General features: G+C 41.2%; 1 protein-coding gene across 3 annotated transcripts; it reads right to left on the bottom strand.

The window, feature by feature from the left end:
• Positions 1 to 271: 271 nt before the first annotated feature.
• LOC135484207 (E3 ubiquitin-protein ligase HECTD1-like) lies at positions 272 to 25,388 on the bottom strand. Of its 3 annotated transcripts, none has more exons than XM_064765445.1 (36): positions 25,106 to 25,388; positions 21,369 to 21,603; positions 20,855 to 21,082; positions 20,281 to 20,600; positions 19,830 to 20,044; positions 19,407 to 19,582; positions 19,128 to 19,251; positions 18,692 to 18,965; positions 18,385 to 18,514; positions 18,039 to 18,203; positions 17,214 to 17,439; positions 16,712 to 17,055; positions 16,339 to 16,476; positions 15,873 to 16,016; positions 15,435 to 15,523; positions 14,795 to 15,041; positions 14,431 to 14,573; positions 14,071 to 14,214; positions 13,623 to 13,805; positions 13,330 to 13,493; positions 12,895 to 13,071; positions 12,525 to 12,712; positions 12,223 to 12,351; positions 11,563 to 12,037; positions 10,966 to 11,342; positions 8,920 to 9,165; positions 8,583 to 8,713; positions 8,268 to 8,328; positions 7,286 to 7,468; positions 6,077 to 6,251; positions 5,633 to 5,840; positions 5,212 to 5,410; positions 4,360 to 5,048; positions 3,908 to 4,080; positions 3,621 to 3,771; positions 272 to 3,312 (listed from the first exon to the last, which is right to left on the bottom strand). In XM_064765445.1, the coding sequence occupies exons 1-36, from the start codon at positions 25,243 to 25,245 to the stop codon at positions 3,030 to 3,032; spliced, it is 7,674 nt and encodes a 2,557-aa protein (XP_064621515.1). In that variant the 5' UTR covers positions 25,246 to 25,388; the 3' UTR covers positions 272 to 3,029. The 3 variants fall into 3 exon arrangements, with proteins under 3 accessions (XP_064621515.1, XP_064621516.1, XP_064621517.1); XM_064765446.1 differs by having other exon boundaries at positions 11,041 to 11,342; XM_064765447.1 differs by lacking the exon at positions 7,286 to 7,468.

Here is a 25,388-nt window from a genome sequence, read left to right as displayed (position 1 = left end):
CATTGGGGAAGGCACTGACTGACAATCTCTGGTCTGATTGATATCTGGTGAATCATTGTCCCATGTGGGACTGGCATCACTCATGGTTCACTTCATTGATGACCCAAATTAGTCGGTGTTTGCGGGCCAGGTTGAGATAGGGGAGCAACCCAGAAAGGTAGGCCAAAAGTTCACAACTTCAGTTCACCAGTCAAGGCCAACCTTGGGTTGTGCACTTTCGTCTCTCCACTGACTTATGTCACCGAAAACCAATAAAGAAGAAGAGTTCCGCTTCATCTTATACATGTCATTTATTCATACATCACAAAGATCATCATTACAAAGTTTCAGACTATACATACCATGATCAAGGACGAGGCTGCTTTCACTTTATCATTCGACTCAACACCCTTCAAAATAACCAGATGAGATGGCAAAGTGGTCATCCATGAAGTATATCACCAAATTTTCTCTATCTCATACACAATTTTGTACAACACACACAAGCAAATGAGAAACTTTTTGATGTATTTCCTTCATCAATGACCCTTTGAAGAAACGACCTTGTTTCTAGGACTTGTTTTCTAGTTTTGATAAAAAATTTCTTACGTTCTCATAGTGTATTTTTACCATCAGAGTGGAAATGAAAGGCTCTTTTTAATGGATACAGGACTTCTTGACCTTTTTTCCCAAACTTTTGAAAAATATTGCAACCTAGTTGCAATTCAAACCTGCAGACAATTAAAGCACTCCATCAAAGAGACTTTGACTCTACTGGAAGAACAATTATGATTTCCAAACTTACATGTATATCGGGAACTTCTGTCTTTTGCTATGCCCTAGACCATGGTATACCATCACAGGATTCACACATTATCTTCATGAACTACATGATAGCCATAATTTGAACCTATTTATAGACAGAACTATTATCTGGCATAACCGAAAAAATTGCAGACCAGTAGTCTGGTACCCATTTATACTCCTGGGTCGAAGGAAACAATGTAGGGTAAGGTGTCTTGCCCAAGGACACAGAGATGAAACACTGTTTATCCTTCAAAGAGTCGAACCTACAACCTCCTGATTATGACCTCGACCCTCTAACTGACCACCGACTTCCCTGACTTGATATAATGAGTACCGGTAAAGAAAATACTTCATGAGTTTAACATGTTTTTTAGCAAGAAAGTCCTGCAAGCAGATGTGCCCTAACAGAATGCTGGTAACAACAAAACTTGCTAAAGCAGCAAAAAGCAATAATTTTTAACTAGCGTTATTATAACTACATGTATATTCATGTCTTTAATCTTAGAAAACAATGGGAGAGAGAGAAACTGAGGTGGAGTACTGGCGTTATGGCCTCAGTATCCTGCCTATTTCGCTCAAGGAATTGCACATGATCTTCTATCAGTGCCTAGAATTAGGCAGTACTGTAGTTAAAGAATGGATTTTCAACTGGTGGATAATCTATGTACTAGTTTGAATTTCAATGCTAACTGCCTACAATGTAGATAGATATGTGCACTCTTTGAGATTTCTCCCACAGCTTCATTTTAATGGAGGTGATACAAAGGTGATACAGCAGTCTACATACATCAATTATGAATTCTTGGCACATAAATCAGGCTGCCATATGATACGAGACACAGTAGTCCATAGAAAAGCCAACTGAATAAACTAACGTAAAATCATAATTCTAACGACAGCATCGTCATATCATTATATCTTAATAAGTAATCCTCATTAAGGAACGAAATCAAAGAAAACATTGATGATGACAACCAATTATTTAAATATTTACCAATAATCAGGTTTCTTATTTCAATGCAAATTAATAAATATTCTTCTCGCCGAAGAAATTATCAGGAAATGGAAAGCTGGTTATTGGAAAAAACACCTAGAACACAGTGTTAATAAAACACACTTATACACCAAATATTTAGCTATTGTAACCATGGATATAGTATGAAACACATCAATTAACTTCAATAATTCATCCAAGTTTTGATGAAATATTTCAGGATCTGTGTTGTGTTCTCACAAAAATGGACGAAGGACGTTGAGAAAAAGAAAGATTGAAATTACTACTTTCAGAAGTTAATCTGGAGTCGTCATTTAAAGCTCAAATAAAGTCTTTCAAACAAACTTACAAAACAAGGGTTATTTAAACTTTCTGAGGAAACCGCAAAGACACTACCCAGCCTGGAGCATCTGACACACATGGTGACAGAGCTGCTTGCATTTGAACTGGCATACTAGCATGTGTGCCAGTTGTTTCATGATTTCTGGATGTTAAAGCCTCTTCACAGGGCATAATACATGTACATGTATTTCAAAGCAACACAAAAGGCAAGTTAAAGTCAACATAAATATTGTACTGTAGTTGTTGGCTAAAAGAGGAAGACATATAAATCATACATACATGTGGTGGTACTTGATATTATTTGATGGGAAAAGCTTGCTTAAAGTATGAATGGTGCATGAAAAATCTTTAAGGACAATATGAGCTATTGAGTAGGCTACCTGGATGAGTCATATGATACCACCTGGCAGCGATAAGCCTCATTAGAGATATCTATTTGTGATTGCGATGCCTACTCTGTGCATGAAGAAAATGTACATAAGCTAGCAACGATTATGAATGATGACCAACAGCAATCTATATCCTAGGTCCTCAAGACCATAATAGGCAACAAATAAACACCACTCAGTAGAACTACTTGAAAAACGTGCACTTTCAAAACTATCCAAGAAATTGCAAGGTAGGTAACCATTCATCGACCCTTAATATAAGTTTTAATGAAGGAGAGACTGAACTCCTAATTCATGTCATAGACGTATCAGTGACAATCATTTCCCACATGTGACCTTGACATGAAATCAACCACGCTACAAGTTTGTCAATAAAGCACACAGAATATCATCAGGGCAACTGCCTGAAGTGCATACTTTGTCCTCTTTCCAAGCAAGAGAGGTCAACAAAAGCAAGTTGTAATGTCCACTCGAATAAGGTATTGTCAGGGAGCTAAAAAAACCTAACATTCACACACTCAGTTTAGATGGAATCCCTTCTCCCTCGTGGCAGCCAATAGTCTCTCACGTGTGATGTCCTCAGTTGAGTACTCGGGAAGTTTAAGATAATGGACGCACGTGTTGACAGATGGAAAACTCCCATCATTACCATCAACCTTTCTCACAATCGTTAGACGTGGGTAGAGGTTAGCGAGGCCACCTGGTGGCAGTGATGAACAACCTGTTGTGAACTGAAGGAATGATTTTCTTTCGTCTCCATTCATCGCAGTGAGGACATTGACAAATCGCTGGAACCCAGCACTGAAATGATAAAAGGGATTTTTGAGAGTCTTGTCAAACTTGGAAATCCTTAACTCAATGTGGTATGTTGTTGCAAGCAACAAACTCCATTAAGAAACATGCGTTGCCTGTGATAGACTCCTCCTACCTCACTGAAGACCATCACTAGGCCAATAAACCCAAATGGTGCAAAATTGTGGCGGCAATTATCCCCAACACTCACAACAGCAAATGAAGGAGAATATTAGGCATTGCACTGTGTTGGCTTCAATTCAGGAAATCAATCCCCTACTCTGACATGCCACTTCTAAACCGATGGTTTTACTCACCTCTCCTTTGTGTAACCAAGCTTTGGCTCAGTGTAATTCAACACATCCTCCCTTGTCCATGCAGGGGCTTGGTCACCACAGATCATGGTCTGCACCTCACCTGGACTGAAGGAATACAGTTTCTCTATGGTGAACACAAGGTCAAAGCCAGCTGCAAATAATAACAACAAATTCAATTACCCGGTAGAAGTTTTCACCTTATTAAATCAGAGTTTAAAAGCCTGTTTTTACATGCCAATAACCATCTCCAATTACAAGGTTTTGTCTGTAAAGGTCGCACAACTCACCTCTAAATGCGTCCATCTGCCGTCGAATGCCAGTATTGAGAGAGAGCGCCAGACTCAGCTCAACGTACTCCTCTACATTAGCAAGGGTCACATCATGGTCCGCCCCATTCGGTTTGAGATCAATCGCATCAAAACCAAACACCTTCGATGGTGGATTATATTGGAACACAAGCCTGAAATGATAACCAATCAATAAATGTAGATTCCATTTGAGACACTACACATTTGGTCATTCATGCCTTCAGTATCCTATACCCCTTAAGTGCAGAAGCAAACAAATATACTACTGTTACCTATAGCCAGGTTTACTGAGGTACCGTACCATCCTCATAATAAACTCCACCTCTGAAATATCTTTGAGCACCCACAGGAACCGTACAAGTGACAAGCAAAACAAAACATCAGCTCCTACAAGGTTTTCAATACTCCTGTCTTTCAATGTGCAGCCTTACCCTAGGTCCTCTAGGTGAATCTGTCCCCCACCAGCCATCTCAAGTGTCAGATTCTCAACGAGATTCCTCCGCTCTTTATCCGACAATGACTGGTCACTAAGAATTGCACTTTTCCTATTAGCTAGCTCCTTTAACTGACGTAAAAACTTAGCACGGTGTGGATTGATCTGTTCAAAGTCCTCAAAACAGAGTACACCTGAGTACCAAGGCGGGATGGTGACAGAGTGCGACCGCTGGATGCTGTGAATGTCTCTGTCTGTCTCCACTGGTTCATCTTTGACGTCTTCATCCCGAGTGGTTAACTCGATGAATTGTTGCGTGATATGACTCCCCACCTCCCCACGACACATCATCTTTAGGAAGGGCCTTGACAATGGAATATCAACTAGACGACTGTCTTGTATACTTTTCGCTAAGAACGCTCCCAATGTGTGAAAGAGACGTTCTGCATGTTCAATGTCTGTGCCATCTTGCGGCAAAGGGGCAGGGAACAAGCCACATGACCTCTGGACGTAGTATCCTGGTGGTTTGACCCCATGACCTATGTCGACCTCTCTCTCAAGGTCATCGTGGACCTCATCATCTGAGAGCCAGATACTGAGTTGCTTCCTCTGGAACTCAGCAGCAACCAATGCGAAGAACTCAAGTGTTGGACCTAATCCAGTTCCCTCCTCATTCTGGAACTCAATCTGAAAATAGAACATGGGAACTCTGAGATGTGGACAAAACTTAGGATTTAAACTGAGAGCACTCATTAGGAGGAAGGTTACTTGGTGGTTTAAACGATGAGAGCTCAGATGGATGCAAGTTCCTGTTCCACAAAGTCTCAATATAATTCCAATTGAATCTCACCTCCAATATGGCTTTCCTCTCTGCATGCTGCTTCATGACCTGAATGGCCCAATCCAGCAGACTATCCCCTCTGGGAACCGTGACTCTCTCATGTTTTAAACGTCCGACACGGAACTCACTGCTATCATCTCTCCTTGGTGTCGGGCCACGGTTCCTATCCAACACTGCATCACGCTTGTTCTGGAGCCAAACAATTGCCCTGAAATTGAACCAAATAACACGTCGGAACTTGCAACAAACACTTCTTTGGAAATGTCATGTACAGATAACCCAGGGCAGATAGCTCTAGAAACTTACAATGGACGTAAAAGCATTTTACAATGGACATAAAAACGGTGACGCTTTGGGAGTACAGTCACGTTTCAACGCTGTCGATTTTCTGAATGAAAGGGAATCTTCATGCCTTCTGTAAGAACCTTACCTAGAAGCACCAAAGGCTGTACAGGAGAAGTAGAGTTGCCTGGTATCGAATGGGAACAGCATGGGACACCACTTGGTGAGCCGCTCGCACCAGTCAGGTAAGGCATTACTGGAGAGCACCAATGGGTCTTGGATCTGCTGGGCAAGCTTGTTGGTGATCTTCTTACTTGTGAACTCCTCGGGAGGAATATTGAACTGGGGTGTTTCAACTGGAATGAAATGACAGGGGTCAGACTGGATGAACTAATGAGCTAATAATCCAAGTCTTAATTCGAATGGAGAGGAACAGTAGGAGAGAGTTGGAACATTGCGATTGAGTAAACCAACTACCAACAAGAACCAGAGAACAGGAAGTTTCTTCTGCACTGACCACGTCTGACTGAACTGGCACATTTTTGAGTTCAGCTGTCACTTTCAATTTCCTCGTCAATATGCGGTGACTTACGTTCAAGTTGTCCATTTCCAGGATCCATTGATATTGCATAGAGTATCTGAAGCAGCTGCAGGACATCTTCCACGTTACAACTAATCTCCATGGCAACCGGAGCATCCGATTCACTAAGTAACCGTTCACGTGCGTCACCTGCCTGACGTGACAGCGGCAGAGTCTTCACAAATTCCTAGAAAGAAAACATTTCACTGAACTCAGGGTGTTGGGCAACTGGCGGAGGAACACCAAGAAAGGCAGAGTTTAAAAAGATATCTAAATCTAATGTCAGGATGCAGGGTTAGATTGCGTGCCAACTGTGTGCAAGCTGTAAATTAGCATGTTATCATAAAGCAACAAGCTGCCAATATAACCCCGTGCAAGACAGACTACTGATCCAAAATTGAGTCTGAGGGTAGAAAGAAGTATTGCACAGGGAAGAATATCAAATATTGGTCAAAATCGTGGAAATCTGGCACAAATGGGTTGACAAGGACTGGACATGCATATTTTGGATGAGTTTTTGCAAGTCATTAGTATGTATGCATACCTTACAAATTAAACCATGATATTTGGCCAACAAAAATCACATGAAGTTGAGAGGAAAATTTAGGTGGACTGTAATTTGGCATATGCAAAATTTCAAGGAGCAGGATACAGGCATGTAGAAATGTAACCAGTAACAAAATATTTGAAATAATTGAAAACATGCACCTGACATCCATTTCTACAATTGCAGAATTGGCCAAGCCATGAAAATAATCAACGAATACGTTATACTTATAGTACACTCACTAGAAAACCAGGAAAAGTACCCAGCAACAGGGGCCAAGCTACACAAAATGCAACCTAACCAAGTATTATGGACAGAATATAACCAAAACCAACAACAGCAGCGAATGTGTTGGCAAAGAACACATGAATAGTGTAACAGAGACACAAATTAACTAACACCAACCCAAGTTACAGCTAACCGTCCACGTCAAAATCAAAGGACGCCCTTTTTTAATTGGGAGTCGGCAATATCAAGAACAGGACAATTGGTTGAAAAAGGAATTCTGAACTCACTGAAACGCCGTTGAATAACAAACAGCCCAAAAAGCCGATTACCAGAAACAAAAGATTATATTCTCAAATGTGGCAATAAAGGACACTGATTCTCATTTCCGGTTGACAAGTTATTTTGATGTGGACAGTAGCAAACAACAAGAGGATAGCATAGCTAACCTTGTACGCTGCGACTAGCTGCAGACAGTTCCGATTCTTTCTGATGTTTTTGCTTGTGCCCGTGAGTTTCCAGCGCCGTAGGAAAGACTCATCGGCATTCTGGCGCAAATAGTCAATGACATCAGATTTAGGTAACTGATCTGTGCCCAGGTGGCGCTCCACAAATGAGACAGCCCAGCGTCCCTGCAAGACCGGGTAACAAAGACGAAAATAGAACATGATGCGAATCATGACCATTTAGCCACAAAGTGTTGAAAAGTATTTGTGACACCGAGAGAAACAACTGGTTTTCCTATGGGTATAATGCCAAAACTATTTGTTCTAGTCTGAAGACACCAGATATTGTATATGATTAGTAGTATAGTAGGGTAACAAGATGTCCATCGGTGTGGCATGCAGGATGAAAGTTGCCGGCAGAAAGTTTTCACATGCAAGTAAGCCTTTGGGAGAACACCCAACTCTGTACTCATCTGTCACAATTTCTCAAATCTCAAATATTGAGCCACAGCACATTGATTCAATAAGCATACATGTAATTCAACAGAATCCAAAATGCAAATTCTCTCTCTCTTGGTTAAACTCTGATCCTGCATGTCTGTTGAAGTTCAATAGTGCAACTAATCAGGTCACGCCCTATGTTTTATATGTGTATTTCAAGAATCATGTGCATCAAAAAGATGGTGACCTACTATTGTGACAACTTGCACTTTATCACTACTGGGCTACGTTGCTCTACTGGCGTCTGAGACAAATACCAGTGTTTATAGCTCAACCAAGGTTTATATCTTTTAATAGAGCAATCTGAGATTGTGGTGTGCCATGTCTGGTTCCACTGCAAGCTGCTAAAACCTTATAACAACCCTGCTACAACCTAAAATCAGTGGATCAAGCATGCGAAATCCTTTGTAATTGTCCATCCTCTTTACTTTTGCGATTTGCAAAAACATCTTAGTCACCAGACATGATGATCAGAATGACTTACCCCATTTTGTTCACTCTCCAAAATCTGCTTATCATCAGCCCTCAGCTCCTTGTAAACAATTCTTAAAAAGAACAAAATTCATCTTTACCACTTCAGCATCAGAATTATGGGCTTAAGTACCTTTAAACTGCTGAATAAGGAACATGTGACAATCACTGTAGCTCAAATGTACTCTGAGGTGTTGAAATGTTTGAGGTGATGGTTTGATTTTTAACACTTGACAATCCAATAAAAAAGCAAAATAACAAGTCTAAGGTGAGGTCATGGGGCAAATCTGCAATTTCTGTTCGCTTCAAGATAAGTATTTTTACTCACGTGTATGTCGGCTCCCATATCCTCTTTAATCTATCCCCACGATTACCAATGGCACCTTGAATCATAAGCTGTTGGACGTATTTGAAGATTGTAGCATGGCCATCTCGAAGATAAATCTCAGTATCTGGGATCTATAAAATAAAACAACAGAAGAAACATCTTTACTGACATTCAACTGAATATTTCAGGTGGACAGCTAAAATATGGGTCGGACTACTTCCAGTGCTTTTTCTACTAGCAGAAGTGGTACTTGCTTTCCATTGATTTGTACATGCATCTGAACAGCAAATGCCATGTTAAGGATTAAAGCGCATGAGATTAAGACTGGAATACCTACCCCAGGTAACCCAGGTCCATTCAAGAAGAGTGCCAACCTCGGCTGAGGCGGACCATCTTCCTCGCTTACAGCAGCATTCTCATCCGAACCAGGGGAAGGAATCTGGAAATCCTGTGTCTGGTTGACGTTGGTTCGCCCAGGTCGAGGATCAAATGCTGGGATTAATGCGGAGAACTGCCGTTTTAGCACGAATTCATCGTCCCATGATCGTGTCCGAGTTCCTGAGCCATCGTACTCTTCTTCATCCTGAGGAGATAAGAAGATATTTGCCCAAAGTGTTGAAATCCCATAATTATTTTTACATGTCTCAGAGGTAGGGAAGTATACTACATTGTACAATCACCAGACACAGTAACGGTGTTCATATACAGGATGGCCCAGAAAGAACGATGCTTGATTTTAGGTCGAGACGATTATATGAATGACTGAAGCAAAGGCCTTTTGATTAATGAGAGAAAATTGAGAACAAAGCATTTGGAAAATTCAAGACCATAATCTATCAATAATTGAAATGCTGAAGGATCATCTTGATGACAACATCACAATGCAGCTATTTCTACAAGATTTTTCTTTCCTATCACCAGCTTTTACCTGATAATGACCCATCATAATGAAAAGAAATGATCACGAGACAATAAAGCAAATAAAGATAAAAATCACTGCACAAAGAAAAGCAAGAATTCCTCTCGAAGAGACACGATACTAATAAGAAATTTGCTATTGTGTACGTAGGTTTGATACCAGTACCAGTTTGATAGGTTTCACAGTCAAGGATATCTCACTTTAGACATCCTCCATGTTTGTAAAAACAAGTTTTGACACTCAGTTCAAGACATTAGGCAATCCAGATCTAATTTATCACACAGTCATCCCATCTCTCGGACAGATTCATCAATATCTTCGCAATCATCAGTTCCAATAGCAAACTGGCCAAAAGGGTTATCTGACACTAAGAGATGGAATAATGTGGCAATGCACATATTTGATTAAGATATTCTCTCAAAATCGCCATATTAGCATCTTTAACAGCATTTCAGCTGGCCCTATGAAGTCAGTTTTGCTACAAGCATTAATAAAGCCTTCCCAAGTTGTGTAAATGCAATTAGCTATAACCTATTCGTCAAATACTGTATTTGTTAAGTCAATGTTGTTGACTGCACTGCATCAGTGTTGCCACACACTATGCTCTAACAATTGTCAGTGTCACAAAGAACTACTGTAAAGCGATGTTTTATTTTTGGCGAAATTTGCAAATAACCATGATTTGCGAAAATAAAAAAACACGAAAAATCCATTTTGTAGGACAGCCAAAATAAAATTGTGCTTTTTAGATTTTTTATTTAAAGTTTTTGCAAATTGCAATACTGTACTAAATAGGTGCTTAAATTTCGGTTTACCGTATCAACTCAGTTGTGTACATCACATTATTACTTGCAAATACCCAACCCTCTTCGGCAAATAGCAGGAATGAGTGGCGTATATGTAGCAATTGGAGTAATGCATAAGCCACCTCTGGCAGTATTGACAGCGCAGACAGGATTCCCATTGGAACAAAGCAGTGAACAGCCACTAAATACATCTTATGTACAATCTTCCAAACAACTTCTCATGCTGAATGACAATGACTTGCTTCAACTGTCAAAGCTATGAAAGATTAGAATGAAATTTGGATGAAGCTGGTCTGCCACCAGAACTGTCGAGGGAGTTGGGTAGTTTTGGTCACTATTTGTAATGCCGAAGTGACAAAACTGGTTTGCCACAGTGCATTAGAGAGAAGTGTTGGGGTATTTTCGATCACTATTTTAGGCAAGGAGTATTGGTACGGTATTAAGATTATTTAGAGGAACCACGGCCCATGAGAAGGGAAGGTGTCCAATATTTACAATATGCTATGGAATAATTGGCTGTAGCTGTGAGGGGTGAACTGGGAAGCCGACAGTATCTCGGCGAGACTGAGGCGAGCATCCTGACACTGTTCGGTTCAGTATTCTCCCTCAACTAGCCAAACTTTCAACTGTAGAGATTGTAAAATAAAACGGTTTTTACTTCAGTATTCTTATCAGTGCCTAATCTTTTTCGATCGAGGACACGCACACCAAGAGCTTGTAGAAAGCTGCATACCAGTCCGTCATCATATTCATCATCGTCATCATTCTCATCATCGTTCTCATCATCATCATCATCTGGTTCTGGCAGATCATCATCATCTTCGAGCTCCGCCAATAAAGTCGTTGCACGACAACTTTCCAAGAAGTCATTGTCGCTCTCGCTTGATGTAGACGCTAGGCTCATAGTAAGGGCCTGGCTGTGAGATGTGGCATTTCCCATCCCCATTGTATGGGAGCTGGTTAAGGTGTTAGACGTGACGGCCGCACCGCTGCTTGTCAAGTTAGGGTAACTCTGTGCTTGGCTCAGTAAGCTGTCTGTGGAGCAAAAAAAATCACATAGAATCATTACAACATATCAATCAAAAGTTGTGCTGGCTTATATCAAAGTTAAAACTTAAATACCACTTTCACAGCAGGGAACAAAACAAGTAAAATGTAACAAGACCTACTCACAGACAAATTTTAAAAGGAACTATGTTTTCAATGATAGTTGTGATGATACCTACATATGTCAAAAGTCTAAAATTCTACTTACTTGTACTTGGAGAATTTGCCTGCAAAGCCAACCTCGCCAAACTGCTCATATTACTACACCTCGTCATGTTATTGTTGCCTCGATTCCTCCTCAGAACTGACGAGAATGATTCCAACAAACTTGACGTCTGGTCCGTACTGCTTGGCAGATTTGGAACACTCACGCTCATCGGATTGGTTGGCGAAGTGCGCGTTTGGGAATCCATCTTTTTCTGATCAGTCTTTGAATCATTCATGTTACTCGCGTTCTGTGAGTTACTGCTCTTCACTACGACGCCACCAACGGCTCCTTTCAACAACGATTCAGTTGATTTCAAGGACAAGTCTTCGCCACAAGCGCCATCAAAGAATGCATCCTCGGCACTGCGGTGAACAAGGACGGTCTCGGACGATAGCCTCTCCTCAGTATCAATATGAACTTTGATTGAGGCATCTTCATTCATCATACTAATGCTCTCTGCCACACTTCTTGCAGCCTAGGAAGAGAAACAAAATGAGAACTGAATAAGAAACAGATCTAATTTCCATTTCTCATCACCAATACTTTGGGAATCACCAGTTGCTTCTATGTTAGTATGGCCAGAGTACAAATGAAACCTTGCTTAGTGGCCACTGGTCTATCAAAGACATACTCTCTATTAAGGAACAACACCAAACTCACCGCTCTAACGGTAGCAGAGATATTCTCAGCTGAGGCTGCCTGCTCCGTGCTGGCTACAGACGCCTTTGATTCAGATACATCACTTAGACTAGGGGTTGAACTGCTCTTCCTGCTCGTTAGTGAGCTTGACTGCAAGTAGAATACAACAGAATGAGCGAAGAAACACTATCTCCCTACCTACTTGAATCAAAGGAGAAATCAGGCAAAACTTAACGACTTAACTATGCCTTCTGCCTTAGCCAGTGGTTCCAAATATTCTCCCAACTCTATGTCCTAATAGTCTCCTAAGAACATCTACCTACCTTTTTGACAGAATCTGTAGCCTGTGGATTATTTGGTTTGGTCTTTACCCCTCCCATAGCACCTTCCTTCAATAATGGTTTCAGTTTATCAGGATCGTGAGACGGGGCCAACTGAAGGTCGTACTTTCCTTCTGCACCCATCCTGTAAGAGTTGGAACCGCCAGCATCCCAAGTTACGTCAATCCAACCTGTAAAGAAAGGAAGAGAGATGATATCATTTCATTTGAAAACTCACGAACATCTTTATACATGTTCATGTATGTGTGGTATCTCCCTTAGTGCAGAGAGAAACTGCCATCTACAGACAAGTTCTGGTGATACATTGTTTGTTCAGGGATGTTGCCTTTCAGTGGACTTTAGGTTGACTTACCATTGTGTAGATCACCTGTGACCCGCCCCTCGCCTGGAGGATGTCCATCTTGATCCCTCCATTTCCAGTCCATCCCGCGCACCACTCGAGCACCTGGAACCATCTGCTTCAACACCTGTGTTCGGAGCAGACGGCGCTGTTTGTGCAGGTTGGCTTCAGCTTCTTTCGCTGCCTTACCTAAGGAAATGAGGAAAGAACATGGGAATTATGTATGTTCAAGGGGAAGGCTGGCTTGTTAGTGCCCAGCTTATCAATTGGAGAAAGTGAGCTCCAACAATAGAAGGTCAGGAGTCGGCAGACTACCAATAAATGGTACTACACTTGCTGAGGAGTCTACATGGTATAAAATGACATCAGGTCTTCCCAACCGAACTGTTAATGACTAAAAGCCTAAAATAAGCTCACCGCAGAAACAAGGGAGATGTTAGAACTTACCTAAATCATCACATACTCCGGTAGTTGTACCATAAATCTCAAATCCTGACAAAGACAGGTAATGTGTCTGACTACTAGCGTTCTTGCCCGTCTGCTGCAGACGGATATGCCTCCAGCCCTGCTTCTCATCTCCTGGTAATTCAATGGGCCATGATGCTGTTGAGCTGAAATACAGTAAGGGACGAGTCTCAAACATTTAGCTGAGCTTCTTATTTAAATTGTGGCCCAGGAGTTCCAGCCCTGTTGGAAATTCATGGAATACAATAGAGTTCAAGCCATGTACAGAGACTTACCCAGGTTCATTTAATGAGCAATCATCGACGTGGTTATAGAGCGTGGTCCAGTTGGTGCCATCCTTGGAGACCTGGAACTGCCAGTTCCTGAGGGCCGAGCGGCTCCCATAACCACGAGCATGTCTGAGCGTGTAACAACTCGGGAGGATCCACAGACCAAGATCAATGGAGAACCAGGCCTTCCTGCAAACAAAGTCAGAAAGAACTTTTAGAAGACAGCATTTGCAGGTTGGTATAGATATTCTAAGCATCATTGTGTCATGCAAGATAGTAATAGCAGTGCAATCACAAGTGGACAAAGCTAACATGGAGGTACTAATCTGTAGCTTTCAATAGCTTCATGTTCAATCTGAGATATTTGCCTTGGTGATACAGCCATTAGTGCAAATGTTCTGAGCTCTGAGCCTGAAAAGCAGACCTTAAATTATGAAATAAACAACAAACTTACTTATCATCATTGGTATGGCAATTCAATGCCGACGAGTCTCGGCTGAGGATGTCTTCCAAGCGACCATAGGGGAGATTCCTGCCTTCTGAGGAGGATACAACAACTAAACCATACTGGCCAGGATTTACCCATTCGTATGCAGTCCTGGAAGAAAAATGCAAAAAATACTTAAATTTGACAAACAAGGCACACCCCGCAGCCACAAATGGGTCTCGAACAATATTTAGCCCCAAGGAGACATGGCTGTGTCACTGGACAGCTGATAACCAAGAAATCATTTCAGTAGCCCTCAGAAGACCAGAAGATCTGAGGAGAATCTTGCATACCTGTCAAAATATTTTTACAAGAGGAAAATCTTACTTTGCATTTGTTCCAATCCAATGTAGAAGTCCATTCTCATCAAAATCTCTCTGGTGAGTGAAGGAAATCTTTGAATTCGGTTCTTTCAGCTTCTTTACAAACACATAAGTACCCCGATCATAGTCGTACCATTGCTTAGCAACCTGTGGGGTGCAACAAAAGAAAATAATTAGAATTACCAGCATCAGGTTTGCACACCCTTAGAAACCTCAGATGCCACTGCAATCCCATCCAAGCAAGTATGATTTGTCACAGGCAAAGCATAAGCTCATACTAACAATGATGGAGGGGACAACTGCATTTCACCCCTGCCAGAATGAGCTTTTCTTCTAGTTGGGATGAGTCAAATTAACCGATCACTTACCATTTTCAAAAGGTATCTCTCTAAATCACCAACAGTAGTCAATGGCTCCATCTTCAGGAGGCGTCGAGACCTATCAATAAGCGATGTCTCACCAGAAGCGCGGTCGAGGCGGAACCGCAAACGTCGCGTCAGGATCTGAAGTCCATAACCACCTCCTGTGGTATCATATGAGTAAACAGGGAGTTTTTCGATCGATTCTAACACAGCTATCAGCTTTCTAACAAGAGCAACTGCAGGGGTGGTTGACCTGGAGGAATGAAAGACTACTAGTTTTACATTTCTGGATAGATTCAGTAGGGCATTTCAAGAGGGGAGGGTTACACAAGAGGCTCCCTTCATGATTCGCGACTGCTCATCAGCGAATAGTGCTGTGCACCTGTGACATATTCTATCACAGGTTTAGGACCTAGAGCTTGACAAGTACATGTCTCTGTTGACCGGCTTTACATTGTACATCTACACATGACATGAGTTAATCAACACTTTCAATGACAATGTCAAGTGACATTCTTGGAATATCTTTGCCACGAGTAGCTTTTACATAACAATGTCCTCATTCGGGCAAAGCTCTAAACTCAATATTTCACCAAGGATAAATTTGCCATTATTATACAGAGCAAACAACACCAGACAGCCTTACCCGTCTTCTTTTCCCCTAAAGGCACTTTTGTAAATATTCACTCTTTGTTGGGCTCGCCTCTTGGCATCACCAAAGCATTCGTCCATATTCTGCAAGTACAGGAAGTCACTCAATGGAGATCAGACGAACCCATTAACCACAGGGCAACATTTCTCATAAACAAACAGCCAATGAGCTTGCACACAATCAGGAGCGTCCAAACACATTTGACACTCACAACACTGAACAGTAAGAAATAACATTACTGGTAGTGAAAAAAACCTTGCAACTTTGAAATAAAATGCAAGTTCTTATAAACCAACTTGTAGATAAAATAATAATTTTTCGATCTCCATGTTTTTCTAGTCAAATGGTGTACGATTCAGGTAGGATGCGCACATTTATTGTATGTCTGTCCACAGCACCACCATAAATCCTCTCTTTTTCAGGACAACTTACATTGTTCAAACAGTTGAGTAAAGCCTGGACTAAACCACTACTATGCAGCTCATACGCAGATATCGTTTGTTCATCTCTCAGGAGTGCTGTCAACTCATCGAGGGCTGAGCGAAGTTCTTCTTTCCAACTGACTTCTTCCATGCCCTATGAGAGGAAAATGAGGGAACAGCATCAGCACAACATAAAATATTTCACTGCAAACACATAGAACAGACTGTTTCAGGGTCAAGACAATGACTATTAGTCTTAACATGCAGTGAACCTTCAGGCCAAACTCAAGGAAGGAGTCAGCACCCTGAAAATGCGCATGAAGGAAACATCGATGAAACATTCCCATGAAGTGCTTGACTTAATCTTGATAATTGAAGGTAAAGTTGTGTCAATTGTTCATACTCCACAGTAAATTATATTTTTTTGATTTATAGGCTGACTGAGATCTTATAAAGGAAATTGTAAGAACTCTCACCTCAGCAGGTTTGACTTGTTTTTCCATGGCCGATTCGATCTTGTGGACAATATTGCACAGTTTGGCCACCACACCTCTAGGAGTAGCCTGGGCTACCTTGAAATGCTTGTCATACAGCTCCCGAGCAAGTGTCTTCACCTGGAGACAAAAGTGATTATATGAAAATCCAAAACCATTTTATTTCATAATGAGAGGCCTCAATTAACACAAATCCTATAATATACGGATCCAATCTATCAGATTAGGTTTTTGTATTTCAAGCCAATTCATCAGACATCTCTCCTGAAACGGAGGATATCAGATGGGAGTTTGGAATCACTATGGCATCAACAGGTCATACAAATATTTGCATATTTTAGAGGCCAATGCTTACCTTGATCTTTACAGCTTCAACCTTTGAGCGCAACTTCTTGCTCTTCTTGCCAGCCCAACCCGGAGCAAAATCAGCACCAAGTGACATCTCTGCAGTAAAGGTATGCTTCGTCCCTCTATTGGACTCAAAGACAAACCCAGGCAAGTCCTCCCTTAGGATTGTCGCCTGCTGCTGCCCATCAGAGTTATGGATGATGAGTTCTCCATCCTTCTTGCACATCAATGACCAGTTGCCTACGACGATCCTCGTGGGGCTCAGATGAGACAATATTGGCTGACTAGGTGTGCCAGTTTTAACCTGACTACGTGCCCTCTGAAGTTTTTCTAAGAATTCACCTCGGTTTTCTGCAAAAGGACAAATAATAATGCTGTGAATTTTTGTCCTATTTTAAACATTTGTATCTTAACCATCATAAACAGTTTCTCAAATAAAGATATTCAAATAAAGGACTCTAGAACAGCACAAGTGATATTCATAATGGGAAAACCTCTTTTTTACTCACCGGAGCTGTCACTGCCTCCCTCGGGGCTCCCACTCGAATACATCGTGGCAAGCTTCCCATCCAAAATGAACCGGAACCAGCCATTACTGCCATTGGAGAGCTCAAGGGCAGCAGCATCACTCCAGATGTAGAGACAGTCCCGGCCTCGGGCTATGCACCAATCTTTCCAGTGGTAGGGCCGACCCTGTAAGATCTCTTTAGCATCTTCCATCAAGACCTCTTCCTCCTAGAAATGGAAAGAAAACAGTGGATTTTGGTCTCATTGACCCTTATTGTCATATTAGAGACAGAAGAGCAATATATTATCATCTCTAACGAAGTAAAGACATCTCCTCAGCACACTAGTTTGACTGACTATTTGATCAAGCCAGTCCATGTTAGTGAAACAAGCATAGTGACAAGTGCCAACAAGATGTTCAAATATCCATAGAAGCTCATCTGAAGAGAACAACAACGCAAATGATAACTCGCAACAAAATAGGAACTAACACAACTGTAATAAAAATGTCTGCATAAAAATACTGTACTTTGACAAGATATTGGAGAATCTGGGTCTAAAATTGAAAGATCATAGTCATGTAGTTCATGCTACTGCTGAGCCTCTATCATTAAAAACTTACTAATAATGAAAGAGCCAACAACTAAATAATTAATTTTGGTGTCAAATTGTAACCCATTCCTCTCGTTACGGCCAAAACTCTTTGCTGGCACCTCACAATTTTGGTTACATTTTTGGTCAACCGCAATCCGGATGATCAGACAAGCAGAGACAGAAAGCTTGGTCTTTATCTCCGCTGTAAAATGATGCTTGATATTTGAACTGACCTTTTCTTCCTTGCCCCTACATCCAGAGTCCTCCTCTGAGGGTCCCGCCAGGGTGAACACCTTGTTGAACACGCCAAGGCGGGCGAAATGCTCAAGGAACAAATCACTGTCCTTGTTGGTGAGATCCTGGATGATCTGCAGGGAGGTCAAATGACCCTCGTCATCCTGAAACACACAAAATGATCATAATGAATAAGACACATCCCAAGTTTGAAGGAAGTTTACAAGAACCCCAAGTATTGGCAGCTGCCAGAGCTGATGACATTGAAATCAGAAAAAGAAGGCGACTGAAATATTTTAGAACATAACCCTGGTTCATCATTTAAGTCGAGAGTGAATTATGTACCTCACTATCCAAGACTGTAGCAAGGACCTCGACAAGTTGTGAGCCGAAGTTCCCAATGGCACAGACATCGACCAGGAGCGGCATCTGTATGTAGTGGATCATCTTCTTGATGAGGGAAAGGCTGGCTCGTCTGCAAAATAATGATGATGGAACATGAGATAGATATTGAAATCACAAGCACAAGATATCACACAATTCTTTCAAGCCTTTATGACACAGTAGACTCTGTAGTGATGTGAGAATGGTAGCGTCTTTCCTCGTTATCTACACATGGATAGAGAAATAAAGCTCTATAGCTACTGCGTACCTGACTGAGGGGAGCATGGTGCTCTGGTAACACTGTGTGAAAACTGGCAGCAGCCTCTGCAGGTAGACGGGAGCCATCTCGGGGTCACCCTTTGGTTCTGACGATTCGGTTTTATCAAGTTCTGTATTGATCTCTTCCTTCTTGTCCTTTTCTGCAGAACTCTCCTGCACTGGGGGACAGGCAGGCACTGGGGCTGAGGCTGTACCAGATGCAGTTGAGATGACGCTGGAGAGTGCTGTGCCTTCACGACTGGCTGCTGGCACCATCCATTCTCCTGAATGAAGAAAGCAAAATATGAGTCAAAACAGAGGCAGTTAACAAAGAAAGATCACAAATATGAACAACAAGTATCCTGACATAAGAAGAGGTTGACAAATATCAAATCTTTAGAAGTTCATTTCACAGAACCTTCCTACTCACAAACATCCTTACCCACCTGGAGACTGCAATATCTGTATGACCTCCCTATGACCTTCATCTCCTCTCTCCCTAGCTTTATCTAACGGTGTTTTGCCATCTTCATCACGTAAATCGGGGTTGGCACCATGTCTCAGCAGCGTCTGAATAGACAATGCAATCAGATTAACAGGGTTTTTTGTAATAAAAATCAGTTTTTACTTGATTGAATACATTGGAATAAGTAAAGCAAAGAGCACAGCAGGCATATGGGAACAGGGAAACCTCAATGTCATGATATACAAGAGTTCTGACTTACTTTCACTATCTGTGGCCTGCCGAAACAAGCAGCATAGTGAAGTGATGACGACCTCAGGCCTCTATTGACATCAGCACCTCTTTCACATAAAAACTCAACCATTTCTTGAGTTCCAAAAGCTGAAGCCCAGTTGAGTAAAGTCTGTCCAACGTCATCCATGAAGTTCACTTCAAAACCTGAATCAAAACACGAAAAGATATGAATAAACTGAAGTTGTTTAACATAATGAATAGTTAGATTAATCAGACAGCCTTGGGAGTTGTCAGGCAATATTTTTAATAACCTAAGGATGATACTGATCAGAATAAAAGCATATGTACCAGGTACTTCCATCTATTGTGCCTCACAAAACACCATATGATGGAGAGAGGACATCCACATCAGAGTCAGACCTAGTTGCTCTTTAATCTAACCTAGACTTACTTCCAGTATCCACAGCATCTATCACAGCATCGGTATCCTTGCTCCGGATACAATCAATCAATTGGCGGTGAGATCTCTCGCCAGCACTGTCCATACGCCTCAAGCCAGGTATACGGCTACAGAGCGTACCCACGCCGGACTTTGGTAGTGCCTTGCGTCCCTCAAATAGGAGAACGAGTAACAAATCGACCAAACGCATTGTATCCAAAACACATCTGAAATTGAAATAGTGACACATTGCAAGCCCGGAACGTCAGAGATGAAATACTACATCAAAATTAATAAACACTTGTTTCTTGGCAAAATTTATCAAAACCTGGGATTGGGAAGCAATGTTCTGGAAAGAGGGATCTCAAGCCAAAGTATTAGCTTAAGTTCTGTCCAGACACAATAACTTTCAAATCTTCAGGAATGGCTGAATTGCTTCATGATATAATTATTTTTAGCCTACCTCTCATCTCCTCGCAGCGCACTTTCAATGGAATCGGGCAACTCTGATCTGAGGAGGTCGGTTGTCACTCCTGGCGATCCACGGCACAATGTAGAGAGCAGACTAATCACAGTCGAAATACTAGGACTGCTCTTGATTTCAGGGGTAGCGGCAGCTCCTCCTGGCGTAGAGGAGATACCAGGTCCGGCGACACCACTTGCAGCCAATCGCTGCAGTAGGTCCGCAACCAGGCCATGCTTTGCAAGGGGAGCAGGTTCAACGCTACGTCTCGTGAAACGATCTGCAAGGGATGCGAAGCACCGTAGAGCACCATCAGCAACCTGAAAAGATGATACCAGTCATGATTAACATGTAAGATTTCATGAAGTTTCAACTGAACATCTATTTACCTATCACCATCTCCTAGGAGTACACGCAAACCAGCAACTTGTGCGCTACATCCAATAGCTCCAACCAAATATGTTGCAATACCCAGCTCATCAGGGGGCGACATTACCAGCATGGAGCTGTTGAACATCATGAGGGCATCTCAATTCAGCACAAATTTCTAGAAAGTAATTAAAACAGTACTTACAAACTGATCTTCATGCTTCAGAAGTGTTGAGAGTGACTCGATACAGGATTCCAAAGCAGCGTCCTGTGGCTCCATCTTTCCACAGAGACGGGACACGACTGACATGGCCGAGTGGAGAGTGTCTTTGTGGATCTGGGTTCCATGTTCCTTGATGAAGGTCAGCACACAGTTCAGACCGGATGATTCAAATACTGATCCAGATTCTCTTGTACATATCAGTTCCAGCACCTGAAAGTAAAAGAAGAGTGCTAGTGAAGTCAAGGCTCATCAACCAATTCATTTTCAGAACTGTAAACCTCAATATCCATACAAATAGCAAGGTGATATAGTTCATGCATCTTACTATCATCTGTTCTTAATATGGAACAGCTGCTGAATTCCAATGACCAATATGGAGATGATGTAAGTCCTAAACCATTCACAAATACTTGTATTAGTTCGACTTGTTCAATCTGGTTGCATATGCACACTCAATGCAATGCAAGTCCTAAAGCCTAGTTGGTATGCAACATACCTTGATACACTGCTCACTAAGATCCCTGCTTGTTCTTGAGGACATCTCAGCGATGACAAGCCTATTACAGATAGCCTTGATGGCGCCATCCACAGCCACAATGCGGCGAGTGCACTCAGCTGATACATCCAGGTAGTACGTGATGGCCCGGGCAGTAACCTCCAGGACATTGTCAGGTGCACACTCGTCCAGGAAGATACGACAGAGGGCTGGCAGGAACGTCCGTGGAGGGCAACTGAAAAGAGAAATGATGGACAGGGGGGTCAATATCACCAAATGCATTCGACAAAGAGTAGGAGAATATCTTGTGAATTTTGCCTTTCATTCAGCCAGGAATATCACCTTCAACAGTGATCTGCCATCACCCTTTGTCTTAGCACCAACCACGAGTTACTCTAGAGAATTCAAGTTCATACTGCAATCAATCTTTGTCAGTGCAAGTACCAGCAATTATATTCGGCTCCTGTCATCTCATGATCTCCACATACAAGATAAAAAGCTTTCTCTTGACCATGAATAAAACATGCATGGTCACATTGACACCATGAGAAACCGCACACTTTGGGGCCATGAGGGCAAAGCTGTACACAATATTGACTTTTTCAAGCAGTCACACTCACAGCAAGAAGTTGACTGGTATTTGGGAATCTGATATCATAGTATTGCTCAGTCACAGGGAGCAGACAAACAACCAGGCTGCAAATGGTCCAAAAATAGCCACAAGTATGCAAAATATTTACTCTTCAAACAGAGTCAGATTTAAGACACTCAGTGTGAACCTTGAGGGGACTTGGTGTTGTGATTTTTCCTGATAAAATCTAGAAATAGCATCAAATTTATCCTCTCAAAAATTACATCACCTTTGTGAACAATAGCAGAGAATGGTCAGGGTAAATATCCTTTTGTGAAGTGGAAACAATGGCCAGAACCGACCTGGCCCACACATGGGCCTGGACTGTTTGATGAAATACAGTACCACATTGCATGACTATGAATGATGGTCATGAATGATTGATATTTTTATCATCATGTAATAATGGTTTGAAAACTTTTTCAAAATCTAGCACTGGACATGGGTTGGATTAATAGTCGCGCATACTTGAAGTCATGAGAAGGAACATTAAGTAGAGATAAAAAAAAGTCTTTCCATAAAGTGATCGGTGACGTACAATACAATATTCCAAGTGAACAAATTTGGGTTTTTTATGAAAGGAAAGGCTGATATTGACACTCTAGGAAAGTGTCCGTAAGTATACAGCATGTTTATAGCGGCAGACACACTCTAGTGTGTGTCACATTTCTATTCAAAAACCCATTCAAGATATTGAAGTTCCAGGTTGCTGGAAGAGATCATGTTTCTGATGATCATGTGAGCAAAGTTATCAAATCAAGGAAAATTGGATGGTCACGTATTCCAGCACTACAACTGAAAGTGCCCCATAAAAGTTAGATATATCTAACTTTTATTTCCAAAAAAAGCTGAATCTTGGAGATGAAGTTCTCTGAAACATTGGTCAGTTTTTCTTGTATTTAACCCTCACCGATCTCATCATAGAGAAACCAATTCCTTTGTTTACAGTCACCTTGACCCAAAACTAAACCTCAAATCAAAATGTTTTGAGGGCTATTATGATAGACATATCAATCTCAATTCAGCAGATTTAACAATTTTGTGGTAAATATTTTTATATCGTGCAATATGGAACACGAACTTAACACTAAACAAAGTGAAAAACTTTCTATACAACAAAGAGGCTCTATCAGAGTGTATCCATGACTTTCATGGGTATGCATGTCAACAAGAACAGAGGCACCATGGTTAAACATGCACTGTACTAAATTCCCTTGTCCATGGTTTACACCTTGTCAAAACATGTAAACCCCACCATGTATAATAAATGTGGGCCTGATGTCATTATAGGAATTACATACATTGTATCAAATTAGGACACCTGCTGACAGACTGACAAATCTATAGCGAATTTTAGGCCTACCTTCAATGCTTTGAGTTTGACTGCCTTTGTTTGGGTTTGCATTTTCAAAACTAACTCTTTTTTTCTTCCCCTCCAGTTACATTTTATTGCATAAATGTAAAATTCATTGCATTGCTAGTATCACCCCCTCCACTTCCATGACTCCTCTTTGTCTCAGTTAATACTCCAGGACTCCAAACCATTTTGGCAATGCAAGAACCTTACCGGATTAAGAACTCCCAGTTGACGCATGGTAGTCATGTTATAATAAGTGCTCTTGAAAACAAAAAGCTGTTTCGGGAGTAAATACATAATGCACATGAAATTCTCTGGAATAAGATTATTATCAAAGCTCTCAGGCCTATGCCTAATTAAAGGGTCTGTTTTGTAATTCAAAACTGAACATTATGTCCAGGGGCCAAGAAAATATCAAATACTCATATGGCCAGCTCAACAAAAGTCAAGCAGTGGAGACAACCTTACCGTGCCGCGCCGCACCATACCACAACACTTTTGAAGGACTGACTGTTCAAATTATCATTTTTTTAAATCTTCATTTCTGAGCATAAATACAGACTAAGTTTCACACAACACACACTATTTTACTAATTGCCTAGCTCTTCTCACTATCTCAGGTAAACTACCATCTACCCTTCAGATGTATCAGTTGTGTATGTACATGTACAAATTGTTCTACCTGTCAAAGTCAGCTGCCAGATGGCTAGAAATGAAGCCTAGCAGAATAGCAAATGAGCCAAGACAAGGGTCATTAACCCATGGCAAATTGCCACAATTGAATTTTGTAAGCTTGTTTCATACATTGCATCAAAAATTTTCCAGTTCTGGATTGCCTAAATAAAAGGCATCACAAAGTACAATAACATTTTAGCACAGGTAAAGTTTATGGACATAGGAATGTAAATCAAAATGCATCAACACTGATTGATAATCTCATTAGTCACCCACTTCATCATTGCCTCCATACTACATGTAATACTGCAATGGCTATATCACCATGGTCAACATCATGTCAATATATAGTTACAGAGATCTGACATCCACGACCATTACGTTTGTTTATAGGTGTTGTCATGACAATAGAGCTGTAGAGAAAGTGATGGATTTTGAAAGTGTGGTGTACATGTATATATACGCACAGTTGATGTATTGTGGTACAAAATACCAAGCGTACAGTAGAAAAGGCACTTGACACAGCTGTCACTATTGGAGAGGTGTGGCATGTAACATGTGACTGATCACAGGAAAAACAATGACATCACCATGATCACCACCACACTGATAAAGTAATAATGATGAAATTGGTAGTGTAACAAATGTTGTAACTGCAGTTTACGCAAAATCAATAGTCAAATTGAAAAAAACAATTGGTGAAAACTGTACTACAGGACAGTATTAATTTTAAAGATAGACGCAGTACGTGATAAATTTATTTCATTGAAGGTCAAGAAGAAACTAATATTATGATTCATGAATAAATTTTAGTACAGTTCAAGATAGCGAGGTGTGCCTCACATGAATGAGTAAGCATTTTTGGTGCCATGTTAATGTAAGTCTTGTATCAATTCAGTAATCAGATTCAGAAGTTTCTTCTTGTCCACAGGGAAACTACTTTACTGAAGTAACTTGTCCAATTTAGTTTGGTTGTCCAGGGCAAGCAGACAAGTGGGAAAGTCGAACCCAGCTTGGGAATGTTCATAGTTGGGCCAACCGAAAAAAAACTAATTGTGAAGGAAATAAACTCACCTTTCAAAGCACCTATCCACATTGTCAGACATGAGCAGCAACATACAGAGCTGTTCAAGGGCAATCAACTGCATGTCCCTCTCGTCTCCCTGGCCCATCTGCAGCCATTCTAGCAAAGTCTCAGGATCAACATCCGCCATGCTGAATCTCTCCTCAGCCCCTTTACGAAGACCTAACTTCGACAGCTAGGTCACTGGTGTCTGTTAGTTCACTTTATACTGACATCTTTATGCAGTAATCATGATGTTATGATCTTGATTACAGTTGATTTTTTGTTAGATAT

This window comes from Lineus longissimus, chromosome 3, assembly GCF_910592395.1.
Source record: "Lineus longissimus chromosome 3, tnLinLong1.2, whole genome shotgun sequence".
In the NCBI taxonomy this organism is placed as follows: Eukaryota; Metazoa; Nemertea; class Pilidiophora; order Heteronemertea; family Lineidae; genus Lineus; species Lineus longissimus.
Note: the sequence above shows the minus strand (reverse complement) of the source record. Positions and strands in the feature narration are given on the sequence as shown.

Excerpts from the sequence above, each read along its gene's own strand:
- LOC135484207 (XM_064765445.1), bottom strand. The coding sequence starts at position 25,245 with ATGGCGGATGTTGATCCTGAGACTTTGCTAGAATGGCTGCAGATGGGC. Across the intron at positions 6,252-7,285 it reads AGCTAGTCGCAGCGTACAAG|GAATTTGTGAAGACTCTGCC; the intron begins GTTAGCTATGCT and ends TTTTCTTTCTAG. Across the intron at positions 5,049-5,211 it reads AGAGGAAAGCCATATTGGAG|ATTGAGTTCCAGAATGAGGA; the intron begins GTGAGATTCAAT and ends TTCTATTTTCAG.